At 43.1% G+C, this 13,316-nt stretch overlaps 1 protein-coding gene across 4 annotated transcripts in view; it reads left to right on the plus strand.

Annotated features, from left to right (window-relative positions):
- Positions 1 to 13,316, plus strand: part of LOC106572685 (rho guanine nucleotide exchange factor 25) — a 106,096-nt gene that overhangs the window by 75,620 nt on the left and 17,160 nt on the right. For all 4 annotated transcript variants that reach the window (XM_045696312.1, XM_045696315.1, XM_045696314.1 and 1 more), the window contains 5 exons: positions 4,204 to 4,328; positions 8,659 to 8,725; positions 9,242 to 9,345; positions 9,511 to 9,580; positions 12,732 to 12,821. In XM_045696312.1, coding sequence (XP_045552268.1) covers positions 4,204 to 4,328; positions 8,659 to 8,725; positions 9,242 to 9,345; positions 9,511 to 9,580; positions 12,732 to 12,821 — 456 coding nt within the window. The remainder of the gene's footprint in view (positions 1 to 4,203; positions 4,329 to 8,658; positions 8,726 to 9,241; positions 9,346 to 9,510; positions 9,581 to 12,731; positions 12,822 to 13,316) is intronic.

Genomic DNA, 13,316 nt, shown 5'->3' on the forward strand with positions numbered 1-13,316 from the left:
AAGTATACACAACCACACACACACACAGAGAGAGAAGTATACACAACAACACAACCACACACACACACACACACACACAGAGAGAGAAGTATACACAACAACACACACACACACAGAGAGAAGTATACACAACAACACACACACAGTGTACTCTGCAGCTTTAGTAAAAGGTCACATTTGCAGAAGTTGATGGGAAATAAAAGCCCATATACACTACATGACCAAATGTATGTGGACGACTGCTCGTTGAACATCTCATTCCAAAATCATGGGCATTACAGTTTTTTACAATCACTTTGGCACTAATTTCAGAACCTTGTGGTCATTTTTCAAAACTGTAGACACAAAACGGGCATCATTTGTAACACAGGCTGTCCAATGTTCAAAACATTGCATTGTGCATTCATATCTTTAAAGAAACCTTGCACTTGCAGAATCATTGGTTCAAATAACTCATTTATCATGAAATACCATAGGAACATTGATTTAGATCACCCACACACAAGATAACGATAGTTTCACTGTGTAGTTGTTCGTACAATCATTAAATATTGTAGTACAAAATATGTGACACGTTTCATTATGCTACTACACGTAAATACATCTATGTAAAAGGACTAGTAGAGAGTACTACAGACACAGTGGAATCATTGACAAAATCTGAAATTTATTGATGAAATACAATAAAATCACAACATAAGTTTCTTTGAATCAAAGCAAAAATAATTTGCTACAAAAAAAGAAAAACCAGTTAAAGGTGAACTGCAGTGTTCCTCACCTGGCTTACTGTAAAAAACAAAGGCTTGATTACTGTACTTCTATATTTCCATCAACCCTGTCTTGTGGATTTGGCCACAGGTTCTCATCCACATCACAATGGATGTTTTCATTAGCCAAACATCTTGGGAAGAATCTTCAGGCGAATCCAGGCCTGACACTGGTCTGCCGTGATGTCATTGCATGCGTCATCCATAGCCTGGAGAAGGGTGGCTTGTTCGTGAAGGCGCCTATCATATACCTTCCACCTCCATGTGGAGAAAAATTCCTCAATCGGGTTAAGGAAAGGAGAGTATGGGGGTAAGTACCGGGTGGTAAATTGGGGATGGGCCTGAAACCATGCTTACACCATTTGAGCATGGTGGAACCTGACATTATCCCACACAATGACATATGTCATGCCATCAGCTCTACAGACCTGATTTAGATCATCAAGGAAGGTTACATTCGAACAGCGAATCATGTGGCTGCCTGCAACTCAATATATAGAGTATATAGAGTAGAGAGCTTTAGATGTCTTCCCTGTGGCTCAGTTGGTAGAGCATGGTGTTTGCAATGCCAGCATGGTGTGTGCAACGCCAGGGTTGTGAGTTTGATTCCCACGGGGGGCCAGTACAAAAAGGAAATGTAATGTATGCATTCACTACTGTAAGTCGCTCTGGATAAGTGCGTCTGCTAAATGATGTAAGTTAATGTTGTTCGACCAAACATTAGAACGGGCAAGATGCGTAATCTAAGCAACTTTGACTGTGGTATGATTGTTGATGCCACACATGGTGATTCCAGCATCCCAGAAACAGCTGCCTTCCTGGGATTTTTACGCACTACAGTCTCTAGAGTTTACTGAGAATGGTGCGATAAACAAAACACATTCAGCGAGTGGCATTTCTGTGGGCAAAAACACCTTGTTAATGAGAGAGGTCAGAGGAGAATGTCCAGACTCATTCAAGCTAACAGAAAGGCCACAAAAGCTCAAATAACAGCTGTTTAAAACAGTGGTGTGCAGAAGGGCATCTCTTAACGTACAACACCATCAATAATTCAGGCTGTTGTGGAGGCAAAAGGGGGTCCTACCCAGTACTAGATAGGTGTACCTAATAAAGTGGCCAATGAGAGTACAGTAATGTCAAATCTGAAAACATGGTCTGGAAAAGTGGTACATGGGACCATAGAAACAGTGTCTGATAAAGAATGATGATTAAATATTACATCCATAGATAATGTAGTCCAATTGGTTGATGTTCCACGGTAATTGGTGTCAATGGATCTCGTTATCCTGAAACTTTCATGATCTAAACATGGAATATTGTTTGTCAGTTTCCATAAAACTATGCATTAAGACTAATGCAACAGTTACTTATCATTTTGAGCAGTTGTATTAATTGATAGTTAGATCATTGTAATGAAATGAATAGACAGTCATCTCAGATGTAATGTGTGAATTGCATTTTGAAATGGTAATACTTTGATGTTAAGTTGTGTCATTTTGAACAGGTGATTTTAGTTCAATGAACAAATGATCTTAGCTTTATGTGTATTGTATCCAAGAAATTGGAAAAAGGGTTAGAGTTTTGAAAAATTTGCATTTTGATCATTGGTTATGAGTTTTGTGTCTAGAGTTTTGAAAAATGACATCGAGGTTCCGAAATTAGTGCCAAAGTGATTGTAAAAAACTGTAATATGGAGTTGGTCTCCCCTTTGCTGCTTTAACAGCCTCCACTCTTCAGGGAAGGCTTTCAACTAGATGTCAGAACATTGCTGCGGGGACTTGCTTCCATTCAGCCACAAGAGCATTAGTGAGGTCGGGCACTGATGTTGAGCGATTAGGCCTGTCTCGCAGTCGGCGTTCCAATTTATCCCAAAGGTGTTTGATGGGGTTGAGGTCAGGGCTCTATGCAGTCAAGTTCTTCCACAATGATCTCGACAAACCATTTCTGTATGGACATCCCTTTGCTCAAGAGGGATTTTTTAAATGTTCTTTTACCTTTATTTAACTAGTCAGTTAAGAACAAATTCTTATTTTCAATGATGGCCTAGTGGGTTAACTGCCTTGTTCAGGGGCAGAACATCAGAGTTTTACCTTGTCAGCTCAGGGATTTGATCTTGCAACCTTTCAGTTACTAGTCCAACACTCTAACCACTAGGCTACCTGCCGGCATTGTCATACTGAAACAGGAAAGGGCCTTCCCCAAATTGTTGCCACAAAGTTGGAAGCACAGAATCATCTAGAATGTCATTGTAGGCTGTAGCGTTAAGATTTCCCTTCACTGGAACTAAGGGGCCTAGCCCGAACCATGAGAAACAGGCCCAGACCATTATTCCCCCTCCACCAAACTTTACAGTTGGCACTATGCATTAGGGCAGGTAGCATTCTCCTGGTAGGATCTATAAGAGGATGGGCTCATTGTAATGGCTGGAATGGAATAAATGGAATGCCAGCCATTACAATGAGCCCATCCTAATACTATAGCTTCTCCCACCAAACTTCTCAGCCTCCTCTGGTGTGTATGCTTGGCCAGGCGGAAATAGATTGACAACCACTATTCTAAAATGCATGCCGATCGGAAGACTGTGGTCAATGAACAAGACACTGAACAAGAACAAGATATTGTTTGTTCAGACAAGCATAAGAGTGTATGTTACTGCTCGCACAAGCATTACTTTAGTGTAGAATGTGTAGACAATGCTTCAATGTTCATTCAAGGATCTCCTTGGGAATTGATGTAACTTCCAGGAAAGTAGCCTCATGCATACCTCATCAACCCAACTGATTAGGTCACTGTGATCTGTATGCAGATCGTTGTCAGACACTTCCTGAATTAATTGGATGTGGAAGTCCATGATGACACCATGTTGAGTGCTGTCTATTTGTACACCACACTCCTATACTTGTCCAATATTTCAATGTTTTGTACCGGGTCGCTTTTGTTGAGCTGGTCTGTAGCCCTCTCTACCTCCCCCTTTCCCCTTCTTTCTTTCTTTCTCTCCCTCACTCCTCTTTCATGGTGACTTCACCACATCCTACACCAGAGTTCCTAAACTTTGTCCTGGCTAATAAAAATAACCAACTCGTTATCAAGACCGACTTTGGGAAACCCTGCCTTACACCATTATTGGTGGCAGTGAGATCTCCTTCATTCTGTCATGGTCCATAGTGTCTGGATGCTCTCCCTCCCTCCCTGGTCACCTTGGCAACCTGCATCATTATCCTCCCATTCTCTCTCTCACTTTGCCTCTCCCTCTCTCTTTACCTCACTCTGCCTCCCTCTTCCTTATTTGATCTATCTCTCTAACACCTTGCCTCCATCTTTCTCTCTCCCTCTATCCCTCCACTTTACCCTTCTCTCTCTCTCTCTCTATCTTCAGAATGTCAACGGACCACAGATTATATCATAACCCTATTCCCTGTCCCGTCTGTTTGACCAGGATATTCAGTCCACCAATGTCTGTCCAGATGACAACGTCTCAGTATTGATGGACAACACCCCCAGCCAATCATCAGTGGCGGCTGACAGTGAGGAGGAAAGGAGGAGTGCCTTAGAGAAGAGCATGTAAGTGGTTCAACTGTAATTATACAACACTGCCCTTATTACCCCTTACTCTAAAACTGACCAAAGTTTGATGTACAACACAGCATTTCCATGGCTGCATACAATTATCTTAAAGGGGCAATCTGCAGTTCAAACAATTACAAATGGTTTCACCCCACCACTGTTTTGGTGAAGGACTGACCATGATAGTTTTAACCATGTTTTGAGCCGATACAGTTTGTTTATAATTACAGAGTTGGAGTAAAACAAGCATGGGGTTTTGATGGGGAAAGACACTGGAACTAAGCTCATGAGATATTTACAAGTTATATTATAGACGGGTTGATTGTTTAGGAACAAAACTCACAAATGCGCAACTATGTAGCAAAACAGATCGGTTGGCTTAGACTGTTGACATATACAGTTGAAGTCAGAAGTTACCATACACTTAGCTTGGAGTCATTAAAACCCGTTTTTCAACCACTCCTCAAATGTCTTGTTAACAAACTATAGTTTTGGCAAGTCAGTTAGGACATCTACTTTGTGCATGACACAAGTCATTTTTCCAACAATTGTTTACAGACAGATTATTTCACTTATAATTCACTGTACCACCAATCCAGTGGGTCAGAAGTTTACATACACTAAGTTGACTGTGCCTTTAAACAGCTTGGAAAATTCCAGAAAATTATGTCATGGCTTTAGAAGCTTCTGATAGGCTAATTGACATCATTAGAGTCAATTGGAGGTGTACCTGTGGATGTATGTTAAGGCCTACCTTCAAACTCAGTGCCTATTTGCTTGACATCATGGGAAAACCAAATGAAATCAGCCAAGACCTCAGAAAAAATATTGTAGACCTCCACAAGTCTGGTTCATCCTTGGGAGCAATTTCCAATCACCAGAAAGTACCATGTTCATCTGTGCAAACAATAGTACGCAAGTATAAACACCATGGGACCACGCCGGCGTCATACCGCTCAGGAAGGAGACTCGTTCTGTCTCCTAGAGATGAACGTACTTTGGTGCGAAAAGTGTGAATCAATCCCAGAACAACGTCAAAGGACATTGTGAAGATGCTGGAGGAAACCGGTACAAAAGATTCTATATCCACAGTAAAACGAGTCCAATATAGACATAATGTCACGGCTGTCTGAAGAATGCAACCAAGGCGCAGCGTGTGTATCGTTCCACATTTTATTTAAACTGTAAAAGTATGCAAGACTTACAAATAAACTTAATAAACAAAACAACAAACCGTGACGAAGAGGTGCAACATACACTTACTCAAAATAATCTCCCACAAAACCTAGTGGGAAAACCAACAACTTAAATATGATCCCCAATTAGAGACAACGATGACCAGCTGCCTCTAATTGGAGATCATCCCCCCAAAAACATAGAAATGCAGAAACTAGAACCCCACATAGAAATACAGAAACTAGACAAAAACTCCAACATAGAAAAAAGAAACTAGAACCAAAATAGAAATAAATAAACTAGACAAAACCCCCTGTCACACCCTGACCTACTAAAATAAAAGCTTTCTATGGTCAGGACGTGACAGTACCCCCCCCCCCCAAAGGTGCGGACTATGAACGCAAAAACCTAAACAACAGGAGGCTCCAGACTGGGGGCCGTCTCAGGAAGCTCCGGACTGTGGGCCATCTCAGGAGGCTCCGGACTGTGGGCCGTCTCAGGAGGTTCTGGACTGTGGGCCGTCTCAGGAGGTTCCGGACTGTGGGCCGCCTCAGGAGGGTTCCGGACTGTGGGCCGTCTCAGGAGGTTTCCGGACTGTGGGCCGTGTAAGGAGGTTCCGGACTGTGGGCCGTCTCAGGAGGTTCTGGACTGGGGACTGTCGCCGGAAGCTCTGGACTGGGAACTGTCGCCGGAAGCTCTGGACTGGGAACTGTCGCCGGAAGCTCTGGACTGGGAATGCGCACTGGAGGCCTGATGCGTGGGGCTGGCACATGTGGCGCCAGACTGGTAACACGCACCTCAGGGTGAGTGCGGGGAGCAGGAACAGGACACCCCGGACTGGGCAGGCACACTGGAGGCCTGATGCGTGGGGCTGGCACAGGTGGCTCCAGACTGGTAACACGTACCTCAGGGTGAGTGTGAGGAACAGGAACAGGGCGTACTGGGCTGTGGAGGCGCACTGGAGATCTGGAGCTTAGGGCTGGCACAATCCGTCCTGGATGGATGCTCACTTTAGCCCGGCAAGTGCGGGGCGCTGGCACAGGACACACTGGGCTGTGAATGCGCACTGGAGACACCGTGCGTATCACCGCAAAACATGGTGGCTGACAGGTCACACACTCCCCACGGTGAGTACGGAGAGTTGGCACAGGACGTACTGGGCTGTGAAGGCACACTGGAGACCTGGTGTGTATAGCCGGCCTCATTTGTACCGGAACTTTAACACACTTCTTGGGATGAGTACGGGGAGCTGACTCAGGTGGCATCTGACGGCTAACATGCTCCTCAGGGAAAATGCTGTACATACTACGCCAACCCAACAGCTCTCTCTCATCAACCCCCTCAACTATCTCACAGTACTCCTTGCTCAGTCTCTCCCAATACTCCTCTTCGCTCTCAGACTCACCCCTCGGCTTCACCGACCAACCCGTGTGCCCCCCCCCAACAAATTATTGGGGCTGCCTCTCATGCTTCCGTTGTTGCCGTGCTAGTTCCTCGTATCGTCGTCGCTCTGCTCTCACTGCTTTACTCTCCTCCTTCGGGCGGCGATACTCCCCAGCCTGCCTCCAGGGTCCTTTCCCATCCAGGATTTCCTCCCATGTCCATTTGTCCTGACCATGCTGCTTGGTCCTTTGGTGGTGGAAGATTCTGTCACGGCTGTCTGAAGAATGGAACCAAGGCGCAGCGTGTGTATCGTTCCACATTTTATTTAAACTGTGAAACTATGCAAGACATACAAATAAACTTAATAAACAAAACAACAAACCGTGACGAAGAGGTGCAACATACACTTACTCAAAATAATCTCCCACAAAACCTAGTGGGAAAACCAACAACTTAAATATGATCCCCAATTAGAGACAACGATGACCAGCTGCCTCTAATTGGAGATCACCCCCCCAAAAACATAGAAATACAGAAACTAGAACCCCACATAGAAATACAGAAACTAGACAAAACCCCCAACATAGAAAAAAGAAACTAGAACCAAAATAGAAATAAATAAACTAGACAAAACCCCCTGTCACACCCTGACCTACTCTACCATAGAAAATAAAAGCTTTCTATGGTCAGATTGTGACACATAACCTGAAAGACCGCTCAGCAAGGAAGAAGCCACTGCTCCAAAACCGCCATAAAAAAATCCAGACTACAGTTTGCTACTGCACATGGGGACAAAGATCGTACTTTTTGAAGAAATGTCCTCTGGTCTGACGAAACAAAAATAGAACTGTTTGGCCATAATGACCATCGTCAAGTTTGGAGGAAAAAGGGGGATGCTTGCAAGCTGAAGAACACCATCCCAACCGTGAAGCACGGGGGTGGCAGCATCATGCTGTGGGGGTGCTTTGCTGCAGGATGGACTGGCACACTTCACAAAATAGATGGCTATCATGAGGATGGAAAATTATGTGGATATATTGAAGCAATATCTCAAGACATCAGTCAGGAAGTTAAAGCTTGGTCGCAAATGGGTCTTCTAAATGGACAATGACCCCAAGCATACTTCCAAGGTTGTGGCAAAATGGCTTAAGGACAACAAAGTCAAGGTATTGGAGTGGCCAAATTGCAAATTGCTCCCAAGGATGAACCAGACTTGTGGAGGTCTACAATATTTTTTCTGAGGTCTTGGATGATTTCTTTTGATTTTCCCATGATATCAAGCAAAGATGCACTGAGTTTGAAGGTAGGCCTTAAAATACATTCACAGGTACACCTCCGATTGACTCCAATGATATCAATTAGCCTATCAGAAGCTTCTAAAGCCATGACATTATTTTCAGGAATTTTCCAAGCTGTTTAAAGGCACAGTCAACTTAGTGTATGTACATTTCTGACCCACTGGATTGGTCGTACAGTGAATTATAAGTGAAATAATCTGTCTGTAAACAATTGTTGGAAACATTTCTTGTGTCATGCACAAAGTAGATGTCCTATCCGACTTGCCAAAACTATAGTTTGTTAACAAGAAATTTGTGGAGTGGTTGACTCCAACATAAGTGTATGTAAACTTCCGACTTCAACTGTATATATAGTTATTTTAAAAGTCCAAAAATGGATGTAACTTCTGTCCCTTTAAAGAGACAAGACTGTTTGGAAAGACTTTGCATTGATGGGGATGACCAACAGTCTGTATCGTCTCTCTGTCCAGATACGTACTGAAGGAACTCCTAGAGACAGAGAAACTGTACGTGGAGGACCTGGGGCTCATAGTAGAGGTGAGAATACAGTATTAGAACCATATCCAAGGACAGTGATATCAACAGCGGCAGAAGAAGAACCGGCACCCATTTACTCAATGATTTGGCCTGGAAATCATTGTCAACGTAACACCTTCAGTTTCTTTCAACACAGCTTGGTCTGGCTCCAAAAACAGACATTTATTTTATTGGGTTTGATTTTATTAATAGATATATTAGTATCGTGTTACAAAACTATTAATCTGACAGTTTGATATATTCTAGGTGAAGAAATTGAAGACTTAAGAAACTTATTTTTGGCCCAGTGTTGTTATAGCAACATAATAGCGATTAGCCTATGTTTGGAAAGCTTTTCCAAGTCAGAAATAGTTGTTTTCTAGGTAAGTAGGTATGTACATTATATGTGGTGTTAATACATAGACTTTAGCTCAACAGGTTAACACAGTCTTGTTGTGTGCAGGAGACCTGGGCTTGAATCCCAGTCAGTAAGTACAGGATATGAGATCTGAGGTTGGGTGTATGTTTCCTGTACAGGGCTACATGGTCACTATGACTACTAAAGGTATACCAGATGACATGAAGGGAAAAGACAAGATCGTGTTCGGAAACATTCATCAAATTTTCGACTGGCATAAAGAGTGAGTATCGGAGATACTGTACTGTGTGTGTGTGTGTGTGTGTGTGTGTGTGTGTGTGTGTGTGTGTGTGTGTGTGTGTGTGTGTGTGTGTGTGTGTGTGTGTGTGTGTGTGTGTGTGTGTGTGTGTGTGTGTGTGTGATGTTTGTAACCTGTCTCTCTCTCTAGCTACTTCATGGGCGAGCTGGAGAAATGTATAACAGAACCAGAGAGACTGGCCCAACTTTTCATAAAGCATGTGAGTCTACACACATGGACACACATGGACACACACACACAAGCACATGGACACACACAGATACATGTGGGTCCTGTGTCCATTTGGTGTCTGGTGAAGTATAACGCTGTAAGGAAACACATGAAAAGCTTCTGTTTATCCACCAACACATTTCTGTATTTCAGCTGCTAGCATTCGCCCCCTCACTCGCACCCTCACACACACACAAACACACACGCACACGTTTCCCCCTTCACTTCCTTGTTATTGATACCAAGGGTTTCAGACCTGCCTGTGTTTTCCTAGCCACAGACAGGCTGGCTAGCATCTTGACCAACCCAGACAGAACCAGTCAGTCAGGAAGTGTGTGTGTGTGTGGCTGGACCGAGCGGTCAGGAAGCATGTGGAGAAAAACAGCTGCAGTTTGAAGAAGCAAGCAGAAAAAAGCCACATGAATAAGAATCCATAATAATAAACACTTGACTAGACTCTTTGATATGGAGGATATTTTCCTCCGGTCCTAAAGATGACTATTTCTGCCCATGTACTGTGTTTGGCCGATAAGCAGCTGATCAACAGAGATTTTTTTACTGAGCGGTCCCAAATATACTGATCAAAAATATAAAAGCAACAGGTAAAGTATTGGTCCCATGTTTCATGAGCTGAAATGAAAGATTCCAGAAATGTTCCATATACACAAAAAGCTTATTTCTCTGAAGTTTTGTGTACAAATTTGTTTACATCCCTGTTAGTGAGCATTTCTCCTTTGCCAAGATAAACCATCCACCTGACAGGTGTGGCATATCAAGAAGATGATTAAACAGCATTATTATTACACAGGTGTACCTTGTGCTGGGGACAATAAAAGGCCACTCTAAAATGTGCAGTTTTGTCACACAACACAATGCCAGAGACATCTCAAGTTTCTGCAATTGGTATGCTGACTGGAATGTCCACCAGAGCTGTTGCCAGAGAATTGAATGTTAATTTATCTACCATAAACCGCCTCCAATGTCGTTTAAGAGAATTTTGCAGTACGTCCGACTGGCATCACAACCACACAACACGTGTATGAGCAGAGCAGGCATAAGCTACGGACAACAAACACAATTGCATTTGAACTGTTGACGATTGAATGCACAGAGATACCGTGATGAGATCCTGAGGTCCATTGTCAGGCCATTCATCCGCTGCCATCACCTCATGTTTCGTCATGATAATGCACAGCCCCATTTAGCAAGGATCTGTACACAATTCCTGGAAGCTGAACATGTCCCAGTTCTTCCATAACCTGCATACTCACCAGACACCAGATTTTTCACCTATTCTGCTCGCGGATTCAAACCAGAAACCTTTTGGTGACTGACTCAAAGCTCTTAACCGCTAGGCTACCAGCCACCCACACACACACTCAAAGAAAACAGCTGATTTCTATCGCTGGCACTACCAGAGCTTGCCCTCGCCATACAGTACTGATCTGTTCACAACAACACATTGACTGCAGTGTTTCATCCTCAGACACCTAGCCCCCGTGCCCATAGACATCCTGTAATTCCCATACCTGCCTGGTCAGGTGCTGGTCTGGTCTCCAGGATGCAGAGATAACGAGCTTCAGAAGAATTGCTAGGTCGAAGGTAGAGTTAGGTTACTCTGCTGTCAAAGGCTCTGGTTACGTGGAGGATAGCAGGACAGCATTGTGGGTACATTATACATAACCTGCTGTTCATTCACAGGTAACTCCATTACTGCTTACAGACACACACACACACACACACACACACACACACACACACACACACACACATACACACACACACACACACACACACACACACACACACACACACACACACACACACACACACACACACACACACACACACACACACACACACACACACACACACACACACACACACACACACACAGGTTTACCACAGCTGCTCTTCTTTCATCTGACAATTAGTCACACGAGACTGGACCAGAGAGGAGAGAGAAATAGAGGGAGAGAGAGTATGTGAGAGAAATAGAGGGAGAGAGAGTATGGGGGAGAGAGTATGTGAGAGAAATAGAGGGAGAGAGAGTATGAGAGAGAAATAGAGGGAGCGAGAGAGTATGTGAGAGAAATAGAGGGAGAGAGAGTATGAGAGAGAAATAGAGGGAGAGAGTATGTGAGAGAAATAGAGGGAGAGAGAGTATGTGAGAGAAATAGAGGGAGAGAGAGTATGTGAGAGAAATAGAGGGAGAGAGAGGGGCAACTTCAAAGTTTCGCTTAAAGACAAATAATTGTTTCTTTGTTCTGTTCCTTCCTTTTAATGGGTAATGGCTCAGAGAAAGACATCATCACACATTGATCTTTGTAGATTCCAGATACATTTTCGCCAGTCAAACAGACATATTAATTTGTGCTAAAAGAGAGATACGTTTTGTCTAATAAGGTCGATTCCTGAAGTTTTGTTACCTTCCATTTTGTAATCCCCTCGTTTTGCAAACCATTGGTTTTGTAACCCCCTCATTTTGCAAACCCTTGGTTTTGTAACCCCCTCATTTTGCAAACCCTTGGTTTTGTAACCCCCTCGTTTTGCAAACCCTTGGTTTGGTAACCCCCTCATTTTGCAAACCCTTGGTTTTGTAACCCCCTAGTTTTGCAAACCCTTGGTTTTGTAACCCCCTCATTTTGCAAACCCTTGGTTTTGATACCTCCTCATGGGATGAATCCTTAAGCTCTTACAGCAGTGTTTTCCACTACTTTGTGGGCCTATTTAGAATCTAAAGCTATTGTTAACTGCATTGTATATTGAAGCAATAAGGCCAGAGGAGGTGTGGTATATGGCCAATATACCACGGCTAAGGGCTGTTAGGCAAGACACAACGCAGCCATTAATCCCAAACTCCGGAGGAGCCTTATCGCTATTATAAACATAATAACAGCAGTAAAACTACATGCTTTGTCATACCCGTGATATACCATAGCTTTCAGCCAATCAGAAATCAGGGCTTGAACCACCCAGGTCAAAATCACAGTTTTGTAACACAATAAACTTCTGTTTTGATAATATTTTGAATCTAGTTCAATATGTTCAAAGCAGTTATAGATAGTACTGTAGTGTTAATTTTCTGCTATGTTAAATTGCTATAAGGTTGACTGTCTGTGCGTATGTTTGTATTACAGGAGAGGCGTCTCCACATGTACGTGGTTTATTGTCAGAATAAACCCAAGTCAGAACACATTGTCTCTGAGTACATCGAGACCTACTTCCAGGTTAGTATCTCTTAGCAAACATACAGCTAAGACCACCATACATCACTGTTATCTTACTGAAACTCTCGTTTCAGTTTCATTAGACTCCTTTTGCTGGAATGCTATTTCCTATTGTGGTAATGACAGGTTTGGTTTTATTAACGTAATATGTCACGTGGGAATAATGCTATGCTTTGTTGATGTGGTCATGTGAAGGTAATAACATGTCATATTGATGGGTGGTTGTGGTAATGAGTCTGTATGTCACATGAAGACAGGTCATATTAATAATACATGCTTGAGGTCATGTCTGTGTGTGTGTCCCAATCCATGGCATAATGCTATGCCATATCTTACACTATGTAATTATGCCATTTTTTTTAATTTCACCTTTATTTAACCAGGTAGGCTAGTTGAGAACAAGTTCTCATTTGCAACTGCGACCTGGCCAAGATAAAGCATAGCAATTCGACACATACAACAACACAGAGTTACACATGGAATTAACAAAACATA

The sequence above is a fragment of the Salmo salar genome, chromosome ssa15 (genome assembly GCF_905237065.1).
Source record: "Salmo salar chromosome ssa15, Ssal_v3.1, whole genome shotgun sequence".
Classification (NCBI taxonomy): domain Eukaryota; kingdom Metazoa; phylum Chordata; class Actinopteri; order Salmoniformes; family Salmonidae; genus Salmo; species Salmo salar.